A 16,042-nucleotide genomic window follows, 5' to 3' on the forward strand; every position below is an offset into this window, starting at 1 on the left:
TTAATATTGTAAGCACCAAGCTACGATTTCATGATTGGACTCCAAGTGCAACTCCTCTTCCCGGTGATGCAATTGCAAGGTATAGCACTCCTTAGCTATAGGGATTCAGGAATATATGGGAGTTCGCCCACGACTTTTTGCAACGATACATTAGCGCTATATCCGCCAGATTAATGTGATACAGTGGCGATGCGTCACTGGCCCGCGTACCTTTGTCCACGATTCTGTATGTTACTGTATTTTTCAAGATAGTTGCAGTAGAATCGCGTTCAAGATATGCGCAATAGTATCTGTACAAAGAGCCATCGCGCACAAGTTTTTTCAGCTATAAGTACAGCCGCAAAAACGTCGCGATGCGTCGCTGACCCGTGTACCTTTTGCTCACGATTCTATATCGCTATTGTAGATATTCACAATCGCGTTCAAGATACCTGCCACTATCGCTACAAAAATCGCCGTGGACGATGCCCCTAAAGAGGTTAATTGAAAATGAAATGAAATAATAACATCATAAATATTTATTAATATGTAGGTACGTATAAGTATACAATAGATTGACCTAATGTGCTAAAACACAGTCATTTTCTGTTTATCCTTCCTTAGTTTTTGTTCTTTTGCTATTTGCCTTTCCTTATATCGAAGCGCACTGAGTTCTTTATTTCTTTCCGCAACTTGCATAGCAATGCTTCTATAACCATTTGTACCTTGAGGGTATTTAGCTAAAGTATTATTTAATTTTAGAATTTCATTCTCGATCTTTCTACAATCCTCTTCTAATTTAAACTGTTCTATGTTTAAATCTTTGCTAGTAGATTGTTTGATATCAATAGAAGGCACGCTAGTAGACTGTTCAGAGCTTTCTAGTTTGTCTCCTAAAGTGTTGTTCAGAAAATTGAATACATTTCTCCTCTCCCTTTCCTTTTCTCTTTCATAAGCCCTTTTATTGCGTTCTTCTTCTTTCTTTTGAAGCCTTTTAAGTTTTTGTTCTACCTGGAATGATATTTCAATAAGTTAAACGCCCATTATACTGATTAGTGTAGATAAATAAAATTGTCTATTGTAACTGTGACAATAGACAATTTTATTTTTTCGGACAAGTTCGGCAGGGAAAGTAGGTATACCTTACTTTCTCTGCCGAACCCAAACCCCGAAAATTAACATGACAAAACGGCGTGCTATGTATAACGTACTGTCGTACGTGTATAATACGCATATATAAACTTCTGCAGTGCGGCAGAGATCCGGTGGATCGACGTGCTAGAAGACTCATTGGCAGCCCAGCGTTGGTCAATTCTAAACTTTGAAGCTGGTTGAGTGTTCGAATTATACCCTCTCGCCATTTTACTTACTATTGAACCGCAAGACATCGCAAAGGTCTGCACCCCTACATAGTTGAAATCCCACTGACTCGTACGAAGCGATTTGCTTCCTCATTTTTAATAGGCACTGTTAGAATAACAAATGCCCTTCCGGTTTCCGTTTTTCCCGCTAGCTATAATATTGGTACCTTCAAAAGAAGAGAGTAAACAGGCAGCTTCTGAGCATGCGCGCTCCATTTTAGACTGCATCATCACCTGTTTGGTATGATAGCAAACAAGCGCAAGCCTAAAGTTATCAAAAAATCAACATCAGCTGCGCTTATACCGCTGTTTCAAGCAACACTGTCAAGCTTTACTCTCTGCGAGTTCCAATCCAGAACTTGTTCGCTGTTGTGGGGTAGCCAATAACAAATATTAAGAGTATGTTAACCTTACATACCTTACATAGGGTAATTGAGATCCATACCTTGGATGAGAAAGGCGGAGGAACGTGTGTGGTGGCGCGCTCTTGGGAAGGCCTATGTCCATGTGTGGACGTAGACAGGCTGATTAATTAATTGCTTGATAAGCATACATTAGAGAGGTCCATACATGTGCCGGCCTTCATTTACTGCGTCGTGCCCATCGCCAGCATTATGAATGAGAAAAACCTATGAACTTATAGTGAGTAGGAGTGGACTTACTTTGAGCGGGTCCTGCGCCGCCTTGTTCTCGCTGAGCGCCATGCAGTGGTCGAGACTCTTGCCGGGCGGCACGGCGCGCGCCTCAACGGGTCGCAGGCGGCCGTCGCTCGCCGCGCCCAGCCCCGTGCCCGGCACGTAGCCCATCGCCAGCATTATACGGGATCCCATACCCTTCAAACGTTCAACGATATATTAGGTACATACTGGGGTCTGTGCTGCTCATACATACTGTGAAGCTAGTTGGCATATGATAAAAAATGAGTCAATTGATAGACTTTAGTGATTACAATCAAAAAGTGTTCAGTGATGATATGTTATTTACATACTTTCTGTGATACTGGAGTTCAAAATTATATATCCTGTATTTTTTTTCGTTTAAACTCAAATATCTCAGAAAGTATATCACTTCGACATTTCATCTATGAATGTTTTTTGATTGTTAATCACGTTTTATCACATACAAAAATGTTCAAACCCTTTTGGCGTTTAAAGTGTTAAAATTGTATTAGAAATGACCCTTCAGTTAAGGAATACTGACTGTGCTGTTCATAATTATTGGGCCCAGAAAATTTAATGAGTAGGTATTGAGTAATGAATAACAATGAACAAAATGGGAGATCTCAGGTTCCATACCCACCTAAACCATTTGGGAATCAAAAATTTCTTGTGCTATAAGTTTGTCCTGGATGGTGGGTTATTTCTACTGTTGTTGTACATCAATTCAGTATGCAGTCACCTAGATATTTTCAGATTAAGTATTTCAAAGAAAGCAATGTTTTAATATGAACTTGCTTATTTTACTTAATTTTTTCTACATTCATTTTCTAATATACAAAAGTTAAGACTAAATATAAAGCAATACATACTCACTCTAGTATGTTGCTCCCACTCGCCCATGGCGGGCGCATTGTTCTGTAGGCAAGACTCAATGAGCAGTTCACGATTATCGTCTTCTGTTCGCACTGTTTTGCTCTCCGGGTATTCAGTGTCACTCAAACTGTCGTCAGAATCAGTTTCTTCACCACCTTCAGCTAAAATATTAAACCATGACTGTTATTTTATTTTTAACTATCAAAGTTGACCATTAGCGGCCAAGTGCAAGTCGGACTCGCACACAAAAGGTTCCGTATCATCGTATAAGAAATAACATTTTTTTTAAATTTCGTGGCGGCCCTGTCGGAATTCTTTTATTTGTTGTTTTTAACTGACTTCCAAAAAGTGTGGTTCTCAATTCGGCCCGTTTTTTTGTTGTTGTGCAATAGAATACATTTATTCTGTGAAAATTTAATTCTCTACCTATTACGGTTTACGAGATACAGCCCGCTGATGACGGACGGACGGACGGACAGCGGAGGCTTAGCAACTGGGTCCCGTTGATACCCTTCGGTACGGAACCCTAAAAATCGAAAATATTCAGAAAACCCATGATGGCGACTCTTTGGTGGACGATAATCATATTTGTCTAAGAACCTTTCTATGTACAATTTAAATAAAAAGACATTCCTGCTCTTGTGAAGAAAGGCAATTGAATCCAAGATGAAATTGTGCAGTTTTTAATGGCTTCCTAGTTATCAAAACAAACTCACTACTAAGAGGAAATATTTCTTCAAACAGTACATGATATTCGTCAGAAGCAGATTTTCTTTTATCCCCAGTCTTGACATTCTGTTCCATTTTGACAACACAAGACCTTTTTTCTAGATCCACACCCTTTACAACAGCTCTATGCCACAAGTGATACTTTTCTGTTGATTTTTTAACTGTGCTCATATCCTGAAATATTAAAATAATAAAATAAAATAGTAGTCATGAAGGTACAGAATCATAAAAATTTAACAAATAGTTTAAAGATTTTTGAGGACTTTGTCTGTGTTGGTGTTAGCTGGCAGGCGTGCTTTGCCGTTTTGGAGTGTTTTTTTTTTGTTAAAACTGACTGGAAAGCGCTCTAAGGGGGTGCCGTGCGTGTGTCGGCGAGCGCCGGCATAGACGGGGTCCATACTTGTATAGTTTAACACTAACTTGTTACAAATAACTACAAACTTGACATTGGCTAATCTTTGTAAAGCCAGACGAGAAAGAAAAAAAAAAAAAGATTTTTGTAACCTGTCTGACCTGTCACAGATTGTATTAGAATCATTAAATTCTTTAACATTTTGAAAGCACACAGTAAAATTGATTATTGTGCACAGTTTGAGCATAATTGGTTGAGTAGACCCTGAGATACTACTTGACCCAAAATCAATGATGGTATATTGTGGTAAAAATAAACTTATGGTAGAAAGAAGAGCAAACTCCCCAAGGTTGGCTGGAAGATATCGCTATTCAAGCGATAAGGCTGCCTATTGTAATTATAACAAAAATCTATTTTATTATAATTACATTTCGGTATATATATATGACTCCGCTGGTGTTAAATGATACACCCAAAGTTATGTACACTGGTTTATTGTTACCCACATTATATAATACACAATAAGAAAATTTACACTAAAGTTGTATTTACAATGCTAACTAATTATTTACATGGAACAGAATGCGTTCTATTCATTATCGCGAGTCGTCCACGAAGGGGACGCAACGAGTGTCAAAGTAGACTGATGAAACGCACTGAACACTGGGAATCTGGGGAAAGCCTTTTTATAGTCTTTCCCCGTCCACCGTACTTGTTTACGCAAAAGCCAGTAAATACCGGTTCTTACCGGCTGCGCGCAGGTGTGTTTAGCAGGTGCGCTCGCAGCTGCATTATGCAGGTGGCATTCTTGGAATTTGCCCGCCGCGATTTACCGTCGTCACACAACAAACAGTTGCACGACGACCAAAACGCGGTCTAACCAACCTACAGTGGTCGGTCGCCACATCAGCCCCCCCGGAGACCTTTAGGGTCGATAAAAATCCGGGAACCTAACTCGGCGACCAGAGCGAGAGGTAGTTTGACCTGCAGGTGGTCGCTCTGAAGGAGGGACCGCGATAGAATCCCTCGCAGGTAGAACAGCAGCTGTTGGAGTAACGCTACCTGGTTTATCCGTTAGGATATAGGCTGGCTTCAACCTGTCTATCGAAACGGTAACTATTTTGCCTGCTACGTCGATCTTAAAAAACTTATCATTCCGTTCCACCACCCTAAATGGGCCGGCGTATGGAGGTTGCAACGATCTTCTGACAAAATCCTGTCGTAAAAAGACATGCGAAACCGTTGACAAGTCTTTAAAAACGAATACTTTGCTCGAACCATGGCGAGCAATGGGAGTAGGTTGTAACTTCTTCATATGAAGACGGAACCTGTCAAGAAAATCGGTGTAGTCAGTCTGTTTGTCAGCAGATGGCTCGAATAGATCGCCGGGTAGCCTGAGTGGCTCTCCATAAACAAGCTCGGCACTGGACGCTGAAAGATCGTCCTTCCATGCACTGCGAATTCCTAATAGAACGAGTGGAAGTTGTTCGGTCCAACTATCATTCGCGTGATACATTAATGCTGCTTTAAATTGTCGATGGAAACGTTCCACAAGACCATTGGCAGCCGGATGGTACGCAGTCGTTTTAAGATGTTGAGAACCGATCCTTGCTGACAATTTGCTGAAGAGATGCGACTCAAATTGCTTTCCCCTATCCGTTGTTACCTTTAATGGACACCCGTAACGGGATATCCATGAGGAAATAAAGGCTTTAGCAACACTCTCCGCTGTTATATCATGAAGTGGTACTGCTTCAGGCCATCGCGTGAATCTATCGACCGCGGTGAAACAGTACCTGTACCCGTCAGAAACAGGGAGAGGACCTACTAAGTCTATGTGGACGTGAGAAAAACGGCTAGACGGAAGTTTGAAATCGCTAACTGGGGCATGTACGTGACGCGAAACTTTAGATTTTTGACAGGCGATACAGGAGCTTGCCCAGTTGCGGCAATCTTTCCTAATACCTGGCCACACGTATCGCTCAGTCACCAATTTAATAGTGGTCCTGGCGCTAGGGTGGCTTAACCTATGAAGGTTATCAAAAACTATCTTTCTAAACTCTGGTGTTATATAAGGGCGTTGCTTAGTACCAGAAACGTCACAAAATAATTTTACAGATCCGTAATGTACTTTTTCTAATTTAAGAGACGAACCGTTTCGTAATAATTCCCTTAATTCGGAATCTGTAGCTTGTGAATTAGCTAACGCGTTTAATAGTTCATCTACCGGTACAATAGCCTCCGTCCTTGATAGCGCGTCCGCGACTACGTTGTCTTCTCCGGCGATATACCGAACATCCGTAGAAAACTGCGATATGAAATCAAGATATCGAAATTGCCGCGGAGAACACGAATCCAAGGGTTTTTTAAATGCAGAGACTATCGGTTTATGATCGGTAAGTATGTAAAAAGGTTTTGATTTGACCATATAACGAAAGTATTTAACCGACTCGTAAATCGCCAACAGCTCACGATCGTACGCGCTGTACTTACTCTGAGCTGGCGTTAACTTCCGCGAGAAAAAACCGAGCGGCTGCCAATGCCCTTGAACTTGTTGCTGGAGAACCGACCCGATAGCGGAATCAGACGCATCCGTAACGATAGCAAGAGGGGCAGATGAATCTGGATGAGCCAGAAGGGCAGCATCAGCAATACTCTCTTTGCACTTGTTAAAAGCTTCTTCTAAGGCGGGAGTCCAGTTAATTTCGGTACTACTTTTAACTGCTGGACCACTAAGCAGACCGTGAAGAGGAACCTGTAACTTAGCAGCACCAGTAATAAAACGTCTATAAAAATTTAACGCACCTAGAAAACGCCTAAGGTCCCGAATAGTCTTTGGCCGCGAAAAATTTCGTATGGCCTGGACTCTATCTCCGATAGGTTTAGTTCCGTCAGGAGAAACCAGGTAGCCTAGGAACTCTATTTCCTGAACACCGAACACGCATTTGCTAGCATTAAGCAAAATGCCATGTTCGTTGAAACGCTGAAAGATTATGCGTAGGTGCTCGACATGCTGTGCCTCATCGGCCGAAGCGATGAGCACGTCGTCGATAAATGGAAAACAGAAATCAAGATCCCTTAGGACTTCGTCCATAAAACGCTGAAACGTTTGGGCCGCGTTGCGCAAACCGAAGCTCATGTATGGAAATTCGAAAAGTCCGAAAGGTGTCGTGATTGCCGTTTTTTGTACATCATCAGGCGCTACAGGAATCTGATTATAAGCACGCACTAGGTCTAGTTTACTAAAAATTTTACAACCGTGAAGATTATGAGAGAAATCGGCGATATGCCGTACCGGGTATCGATCCGGTACGGTACGAGCGTTAAGCGCCCGGTAGTCACCGCAAGGTCTCCAACCCGTGTCCTTTTTAGGCACCAAATGTAAAGGCGATGACCAAGGACTCTCAGAACGGCGCGCGACACCCGTGCGAACCATATCTTCAAACTCCTGCTTCGCTATTTTTAACCGATCAGGCGCCAACCGCCTCGGCCGAGAGCAGGCAGGCGGGCCAGATGTAGTTTTTATAAAATGTTGCGTTTGATGTTTACATTCCCGCTCTAGAGGAGATCCAGTCGGCCTCACAATGTCAGGGAACTCCATCAGCAATTGGTGGTATTTAGAATCACCAGTAACCGCGACTTTGACCTTAGGGTAAGCGCATGCGGATGCAACCAGGGCAGCTGATGTAAGCGACGTAGTCTTATCAACTAAACGAGCGCCTCGAACATCAACAAGTAAATTATAAAAACATAAAAAGTCAACGCCAATAATAGGTTTGCTGACATCGGCAATTATAAAACGCCAGTTAAAAGAGCGGCGCAGACCTAAATCTAAGGTAACGCTTAGCCAACCATAAGTAGCTATGACGGTGTTATTGGCAGCAAAGAGTTCAAAGTTCGTCTTTGGACGTTGCCGTTTACCTAAATAACTAATCGGGAAAACGCATAAGTCCGATCCCGTATCAACTAAAAACTGCACTTTAGTCTTTGCGTCGGTTACGAACAATCGACCGCACACCGAATCACACTTATGGTAGGGGACCGAATTACACTCTTGGTAGGGGACAACATTACACTTGTAGTAGGGGTCATCCTTACACACGTAGTAGGGGTCATCCTTACACTCGTAGTAGGGGACAAAATTACACTCTTGGTACGGGGGAGAATCAGACTCGTGGTAGGGGATCGCGGCCGACGTAGACGGCCGCGCTACTTTAAAAAATGGCACGGTGATTTGCACTTAGCTGCCTTTGCGCCGAACTTCTCGTGATACCAACACAGAACCTGGCCGTCGGCGCGGGAGCGGCTGCGCGACTTGTGTGCGCCGCGGCCGCGTCCGCGCGGTCTCGAAGGGTGCCGCCCGGTGGTGCGGTGACCACTCACCGCCTCCAGAGCTTCGAATCTCGCCGCTAAATCATCTAATTTCCTATTCACTTGGGTTAACGCGAAAGAAGAAGACGCGGCGGCGACCTGCGTATTATGCGCGGGCGAAGCCTCATGGACCTTGTCGGCCAAGAGGGCCATCTGGTCTAACGGTAAGCTTTCCTGCATTGCAATGATACTTTGCAGCAGGTTAGGCGACCGGCTCGACCACAAGGTGCGTAGGAATTCGTCGGGATATCCGGCGCCCGCCAAACTCCGTATGTGCCGCAAAAACTGACTAGGTTTGCGGTCACCCAGCTCCTCACTCATTAACAGCTGTTTGAGCCGTTCACCGCGCGACGCGGATAATCGTTCGATGAGCTGAGTTTTTAAAACTTCGTATTTATTTTCCGAGGGAGGGCTCAAATAACATCCTCGACCTCGGCCGCGTATTTGTGTTCGAGCACTGAGATCACGTGATAAAACTTGGTATTGTCCGCGGTGATGTTAGCTAAAGAAAATTGTCCTTCAAGCTGCGCGAACCAAAGTTTTGGTTTCTCAGGCCAAAACGGTGGAGTTTTAACACCGATCCGGAAAAGTTTAGAGTCAGTCGCGTTTTCACTCGCGCACTGTGTGTCCGGCATTATTTAAAATTTTACGTAAAAATAATAAAAATTAAAAATAATTTACGTAATTATTTAAACACAAATATTAAAAATGTTGATTTAAAATTGTCGGAAAGTCACCAATATGTGGTGACTAATCACGTCGGAAGTCACCAATATGTGGTGACTAATCGCGGCGGGGTCACCAATATGTGGTGTATATATATATGACTCCGCTGGTGTTAAATGATACACCCAAAGTTATGTACACTGGTTTATTGTTACCCACATTATATAATACACAATAAGAAAATTTACACTAAAGTTGTATTTACAATGCTAACTAATTATTTACATGGAACAGAATGCGTTCTATTCATTATCGCGAGTCGTCCACGAAGGGGACGCAACGAGTGTCAAAGTAGACTGATGAAACGCACTGAACACTGGGAATCTGGGGAAAGCCTTTTTATAGTCTTTCCCCGTCCACCGTACTTGTTTACGCAAAAGCCAGTAAATACCGGTTCTTACCGGCTGCGCGCAGGTGTGTTTAGCAGGTGCGCTCGCAGCTGCATTATGCAGGTGGCATTCTTGGAATTTGCCCGCCGCGATTTACCGTCGTCACACAACAAACAGTTGCACGACGACCAAAACGCGGTCTAACCAACCTACAGTGGTCGGTCGCCACAGGTGTACACAATTTTACTTATACTTTACTTATTTTTTAAAGTCAGAAAAAGATAAATGTATATATACCTCATCATCTGGTGGTTTTAATTTTAATAATACTCTGCTTCCTATTTTTATACTAGAATAGTTAGGTTCGATTGCCTCCTTCAAATGTGATAACTGTACTATAGCACCATGTGAATATCTGTAAATATTATAAAATCAAACATTCCACCTTAAAAGTTTATTTCCTTAAATATTTTTCCTTTAAGTAACTATAAGCCACTATAACAGAACAACATATTGGAAAGTTGCAGAAACTCACCTACACTGTTCATCATTGAACTTGCATTCTCCATTCAAAAAAAACGGACATGGTAACATTTCTGCATGTGTGGGATGTGTGAACAAAACTCTCACCTAGAATTATTTGAACACTCATTAAAAATTTAACTTTGATGTGTCATCACAACTCATATTATAATAAACATGATAGTGTTTGTTGGTTAGTTTTTCAACTGTGCCACAACTTGTTTTTTTTTTTGAAAGATCTGGAGTTTTAGGCTCCTTTTGTCGTGGAAAATCAAGGATTTTTTTAAAACTTAAATCTATACAGAGGAAGTCACGGGCATCAGCTAGCACTACAATGAATAAACACCAGAAATATGTTCCAGCTACATTTTTTTTAAATAAAGCAAGCTGTAATAATAATTTAATGTTTATTTTAATTTTTGTTATCTCTTTGTTATCAAATTCAATAAAATTAAGAGTACAATCCACTACTTTTAATTCACTTGTCAGGATATTTCCAAAGTTAAATTATACAAGTTTTTAATAGGTAAATTGTATACTTAAATACAGCTTACCTGAAGGTCACTAAATTGATCATCATCCTGGCGGGGCACTACAGAGCTGACCATGGCATTGTGCAAACTGGGCTGCCCACCCCAAGTGTGTGTGTGGTACACAGCACACTTCATGCCCAGAAGTGTAGCGAGCTCATCCTAGACATGCAACAAAATAGAAATTAGGGAAACTGATATCCCTTCCAGGAATTCTGTAAATTCGAGGTATTCTGTAACGTTAGTAAACATTTAGCAACAGCTGTTGTTTATGGTTGCAGCCCTGCTATGCCTTACTCGAAATGTGTTTGATATAATCTCTTAGTACATAAATATTTTAACAAAAAAGAATCATAATATGTAATTTTTACCTCTATATCGCTATTATCTCCATTTTCATTTTGTGTGCTATTCTCAGATTTATCTTGTGAATCATTCTTGTCTTGGTAAGCTCCACTTTCAGCCATCTCTTTCTATCAAAATAAATACGAATTCTTTAAAACACATCATGTAATCCAAAGAAAAAAAGCTGGCACATTGTAAAATGTCCAGGCGTTGTTTGACAGCTATCATTCTAATCCTAATAAATAATGTTATAAATGTGAGTGTGGATATTTGGATGTTTGTTATTCAATCACGAAAAAGCTACTGGACAGATTTGGCTGTTTGGATTGGAGATAGATTATAAAATGGATTAACAGATACAGGCTACTTTTTATCCCGGAAAATCAAAGAGTTCCCGCGGGATTTCGAAAAATGTAAATCCACGCGGACGAAGTCGCGGGCATCAGCTAGTCAAGCTACATTTTAAGGACTGTAAGTTATATTATAATAGTAGGTGTAGGCTCACAAACAAAATAATATAGCTCAAGTGGCCTGGTTTGCACACATATACATAGCTATGTGTATATACAAAATATAGAAGTTATATGATATCAAAAACTTCAGTTTATTATAAACCTTAGCACTTGAACATAAGAATAAAAATTACAAAATATTTATATTAAAGAGCTTGTCATCAAAAATAAATTAAAAAATGTCCAAATTTTCAAATGAGCATATGGTACATATGGCAGCCCTTCTGTAGTATGATGCCGAAACTCCATTTACAGATTCAGCTTTAGATTAGGAATTTAGGCACTTCTACATCGCTTGCAAACTCATTAGGCAGAAGCCAAAGTTTTGGCTTAGTGCTAAGTACTTTGGGCATTTTTGAGGATTGCCTAGGTCAACCTCGATGTGCCAGCACTTCAGCTTTGGACTATAACACCTTTATAAAATAGGTGAACTTGAAATTTTCAATTTTTTGTAGGGTGCCAAAGTATGATTATTTTTAGAGAAGACTTACCATAAATAGAGCATATTCACCGTCTAATTTATTATTCCCAGGATTACTTTTTGATTCATTTGGCTTGTCTCGCTGAGCATCCAAACTTTCTTGTGTAAGGCTAATAAGTTCTAACAACTCCGATTGCAGGGCGGAAAGCGATTCGCGCTCATCAACATCTTGAGTAACTTGGAGTGCTTGTCTTACTACTGACAACTGATAAATAAATAAATGCTTAATATAATGATAAAACAGAAAGAACATTTTAATAACTAAAGTAGGTATGCATTTTTACTTGTTCTTCATATTGATTGATAGAAGTTTCCAAATCTTCCATTCTGTCTTGTTTGTCTTTTTAATGTAATTTGTAAATAAGTAGTAGGTAAGGTATGTATTTACATACAAGAAAATTATCTGATGTGCCTGGATAATGGATGGACTTTTACGCACCGACCAGAAACAAAAGTCTTTTACGTCACAGATCACTAAATTACCAGAGTGTTTTACGTAGACATAACTCCTTCGACATATTATGGGTCCACAGAATACCAAAGAGAATATAATCACTACGTTTTCAGAATACAATTTGACAAGCACTCCAAGGAGTATAGGTCTCTGGCAGAGATGTGCTACCTAAACATGATTGTGCACTTCAGATTTAATTCCCTGCAAAAATAAACTCTGTTGCATTAGCATAAAGTCCAATTTCTAATACAATTATGCTAAGCGGAAAAACGAGCCGAGCGAGAGGTCTATAAATTGGATTGTGTCACTGTCTAATGGATTGCAAGCATAAAAAAATATTTTCTATGGTACGAATTATGATGTAGCTCACAAAGTTCTTATTCATTGTTTATTTAATTTCAAACAACAAGATTACTTTCTTTTGTTTTCGCAGTAATTTTCATACCGTTATCTTTATTTTATAATGTCATTAAAATATCATTTAGTTCAAAAAGTATTATAAATATTTTTTTAAATTAATAGGATGACAACACTGGATGTCAAGCAAAACAATATGGCGAACATTCTGTACTATATAATTTGATTGTTTAATGGAAGTGTTTTTTTCTGTTTATCGATAGATTTCTCAAAAATGAAGACTTAAGGCAAAAATGGATCGCTGTCGTTCCAGGAAATATCACCAAATATTCGGCAGTTTGCGGAATGCATTTTAAAGCGGAAGATTTTGCTACGGCTTCGTGTGCACTGAATTTTTTTAAAAAAGAAACGCTGTACCATCAATTTTCCCAAAAGTATGCCTTGCTTACGAACTTCCTAAAACTGTTTAGGACCTAAACACATGCACCAGATTATACAAAATAATTTTACTTACCTATATTATAGGTACCCATACTTAACATGACTGGTACTTTTTCGCAGAACAAAAAAAAAATTGAATTTCTCTACTTTTATAACTACAGCGCGGCAGACTATGGCCTAAACCTTTATCATTCTGAGAAGAGACCCGTGCTCAGTAGTGGGCGGCGATGGGTTATCATGATGATTCATCCTCTCCTATTCTCATATAATCCCTCAAATGTCTTACATTATCAAATCGTGTTGTCACCCTAATAGAAAGGGACACACTCCAATTTAGCGCTATCTCAATAGGCTCGTTTTTGGTGTCTCAGTGCACAATCTAGTTTAGGTAGCATGTCTCTGGTCTCTGGTCTGTGTGTAAAAAGTACCTACTCTGTGTCTGATCACAGACCACTCTCTATAAGGCATTAAGGGCAAGTCTACTTTATAGTCTTTAAGGTGGATGCGACGGGTCTTCCCGCGAAATTCAAAAATTTGGTTTTTCGCAATTTGTTAATTAAATTTGAATTTCGCGGGCAGACCCGTCTCATGCCCCTATAGGTACAAATAGAACGTCTATAGGTACAAAGAAAAATCATACTTAAACACTTTTATTTACAAATTTATTCTATGTATAGATTTCCAGGATACTACTGTTAATACATCATATTCATTAAAATTAAGTGAATCTAGTTGTTTTTTTTTGTCACCTGAATGCTTACATCAAAATTCTTTAAGTGAATCTATTGTTGTTTTTTTCACAATTAAACCAACAACGCTTTTAATTTTAGATCCAGTGTATGTTTCGTCATCATCAAAGTTGACAGAGATAGCTTGGAATGTATCATTCATAATTTGCTTAAGTTTATTTGTAATATCAGTAGTTTGACTGTTTGTTTCATCCAACTTCTTGTTTACATTTGTCATATGATTATATTTTGTTACACTTAAACTATTCTTCAAGTCATTAATTTCTTTTAGCAAATTTCTTTCATTTGTTTGGAACTGGGCTTCTTTGTTAGATAACAGTTGTAATTCTTCTTTGAGTCGAATAATTTCTTTATCTTTTTCATTACAAAGCTGTTGTAGTTTATTGTCATCTTTTTCAGTATTTTTTAAACTTTCAAGTGTACTATCTCTCCTCAACTGTGATGTTAGTTCAAATGAATCACAATCAAATCCTTTAAGTTTAATAAATTCTTCATATTTATTGATTTTCTTTTCATATTCACTTAGTAGTTTTTGTATGATTTCATTTTGAAAATGTGACACATAGCTGTTATTTATTGACTTGCTTTTATCAACTATGTCTAAATCTTTAACTTTGTCTAGTAACATATCTAGCTTATCTGTCATTCTATTCATGTTCATTCTTAATTCGCTATTACTGACTTTTTGCTCTGAAATAAATACTCTCAAACTACTTGCTTCACCACCAAAATCATTTGGAGTTTTAACAATATTAGTAGTCAGTACAGGCACTATTTGTTGATAGTCTTCAATGTTCCTATATGTGTCTTGTGATATTTCTGATTTTGGCAACATTTTTCTTGCATTTAGTTCACTAATTTTTTCTGTATCTAAGGATTTCTTTTCTAATGAATTTTTTTTAGTCACAATCTTTGGTTTATGTCTAGGCTTTTGCTGATTTTGAGGTTCGTTTGTGTCTGATGAGTCACTTGTCTGAGCTACTGCTGCTGCATGAGGTGGTGGCAAAACAGACTGTCCCATAGTAGCCATTCTTTTCAATATTGAATCTTTAGTTTTTCTGTTAAATGAGCCATCTGTATCACTTTCTTTTTCATCTTCATTTATTTTATTTATTGCAATTTTATCTTTGTCAAGACGTTCTGTTAGAGTTTTATTTTCTGTGTTCTCAAGAATTGGCACAAATTCCAGATTTACATTTAAACTTCTCAGTATTTCTAAAATTTCCTTAAGGTTTGGTGTAGAGGGATTGACACTCCAGAATTTTCTTAGATCGTCATAGTAACATATACTGATGTTCCCATTTATCTTTATTTCAACACTGTGATTGATTGTCAAGCTGGACAGTGCGGTTTTATTTGAATCATATATCAGCATTTTATAAATATCAATGCTTGGAATTTTGAATATTGCAAAGCCTAATTTACCTCTAAACTCATATGAGTTTTTAATCCTGAAACAACCATACTGTAAATTATGAAATACTAAAATATCAAAACTGAAGATACTGGTAAGTTCTGAGAAATCTCACCAAATTGTATCAGTGTGATTGGTATTTTTTCCCCATCGAGTTAACTGTGACACAATTCACTGGTAATTCTAATGTTAAGTCGTATGGTGAACGGTGATGCAGTATAACATGTAGGTACATAATATTATAAATTTTAAAATAAAAACGAATAGTTAGCCGTTTACCATTCATATGCATGTACAGTTCCTGCAAATAGATATTGAGCTTGCTTTGGTTCTTCAGGTTTTGTAACAACTTGTGGCGGCAGTGGTGCATTATATTTTAATGAACTTTTATCTACTGCATCTTCTTCTTTGGAACTGCTGCCAAATATCTTTGAAAGGGAGGTACTGAAACGAAGTTTATTAATAAAGTATACTACTAAGTCATTCGATTGAAAATACGATACCTACAAATGTAAGAATGGATCTACCTTGTTGATGGAGTAAAATAATCGACGTCAACTTCTTCTGTCTGGAGCATTATTACTTAACAAGCTATGTTTAATACATAAAAATGTAATCATATACCAATCATTGAACGTAATGTGAACTTGATCGCTTAATTTTATAAACCGAATTTTAGAAAAATAAGACCAAACTGATATAAAAACAAAAACACGAAAATTATTCAGCCAAAAAAAACACCGATTCACCATTCACCTGTCATGTCACGTCACTGTCACTGTCAGTCATGAACTCACGATGTGACAGTTATGATATAGCACGTAGACGGTAGAAGTTTGTAAAGTCCTATTTATAATT

The 16,042-nt window shown here is 38.9% G+C and overlaps 2 protein-coding genes across 4 annotated transcripts; both read right to left on the reverse strand.

The window, feature by feature from the left end:
- Positions 1 to 503: 503 nt before the first annotated feature.
- On the reverse strand, positions 504 to 12,243 carry LOC123864621 (zinc finger CCCH-type with G patch domain-containing protein). 2 transcript variants are annotated; one of them, XM_045905207.1, is made up of 11 exons: positions 12,054 to 12,243; positions 11,780 to 11,974; positions 10,803 to 10,904; positions 10,456 to 10,593; positions 9,915 to 10,009; positions 9,677 to 9,794; positions 8,747 to 8,749; positions 3,589 to 3,775; positions 2,873 to 3,033; positions 2,003 to 2,173; positions 504 to 990 (listed from the first exon to the last, which is right to left on the reverse strand). In XM_045905207.1, exons 1-11 carry the CDS (start codon positions 12,093 to 12,095, stop codon positions 568 to 570), a joined length of 1,635 nt encoding a protein of 544 aa, XP_045761163.1. In that variant the 5' UTR covers positions 12,096 to 12,243; the 3' UTR covers positions 504 to 567. The 2 variants fall into 2 exon arrangements, with proteins under 2 accessions (XP_045761163.1, XP_045761164.1); XM_045905208.1 differs by lacking the exon at positions 8,747 to 8,749.
- Positions 12,244 to 13,655: 1,412 nt separating this feature from the next.
- Positions 13,656 to 15,935, reverse strand: LOC123864620 (FK506-binding protein 15-like). Of its 2 annotated transcripts, XM_045905205.1 has the most exons (3): positions 15,712 to 15,935; positions 15,464 to 15,628; positions 13,656 to 15,221 (listed from the first exon to the last, which is right to left on the reverse strand). In XM_045905205.1, exons 1-3 carry the CDS (start codon positions 15,759 to 15,761, stop codon positions 13,784 to 13,786), a joined length of 1,653 nt encoding a protein of 550 aa, XP_045761161.1. In that variant the 5' UTR covers positions 15,762 to 15,935; the 3' UTR covers positions 13,656 to 13,783. The 2 variants fall into 2 exon arrangements, with proteins under 2 accessions (XP_045761161.1, XP_045761162.1); XM_045905206.1 differs by lacking the exon at positions 15,712 to 15,935 and having other exon boundaries at positions 13,656 to 15,235; positions 15,464 to 15,599.
- Between the last annotated feature and the right edge of the window lie 107 nt (positions 15,936 to 16,042).

Source organism: Maniola jurtina, chromosome 4, assembly GCF_905333055.1.
Source record: "Maniola jurtina chromosome 4, ilManJurt1.1, whole genome shotgun sequence".
In the NCBI taxonomy this organism is placed as follows: domain Eukaryota; kingdom Metazoa; phylum Arthropoda; class Insecta; order Lepidoptera; family Nymphalidae; genus Maniola; species Maniola jurtina.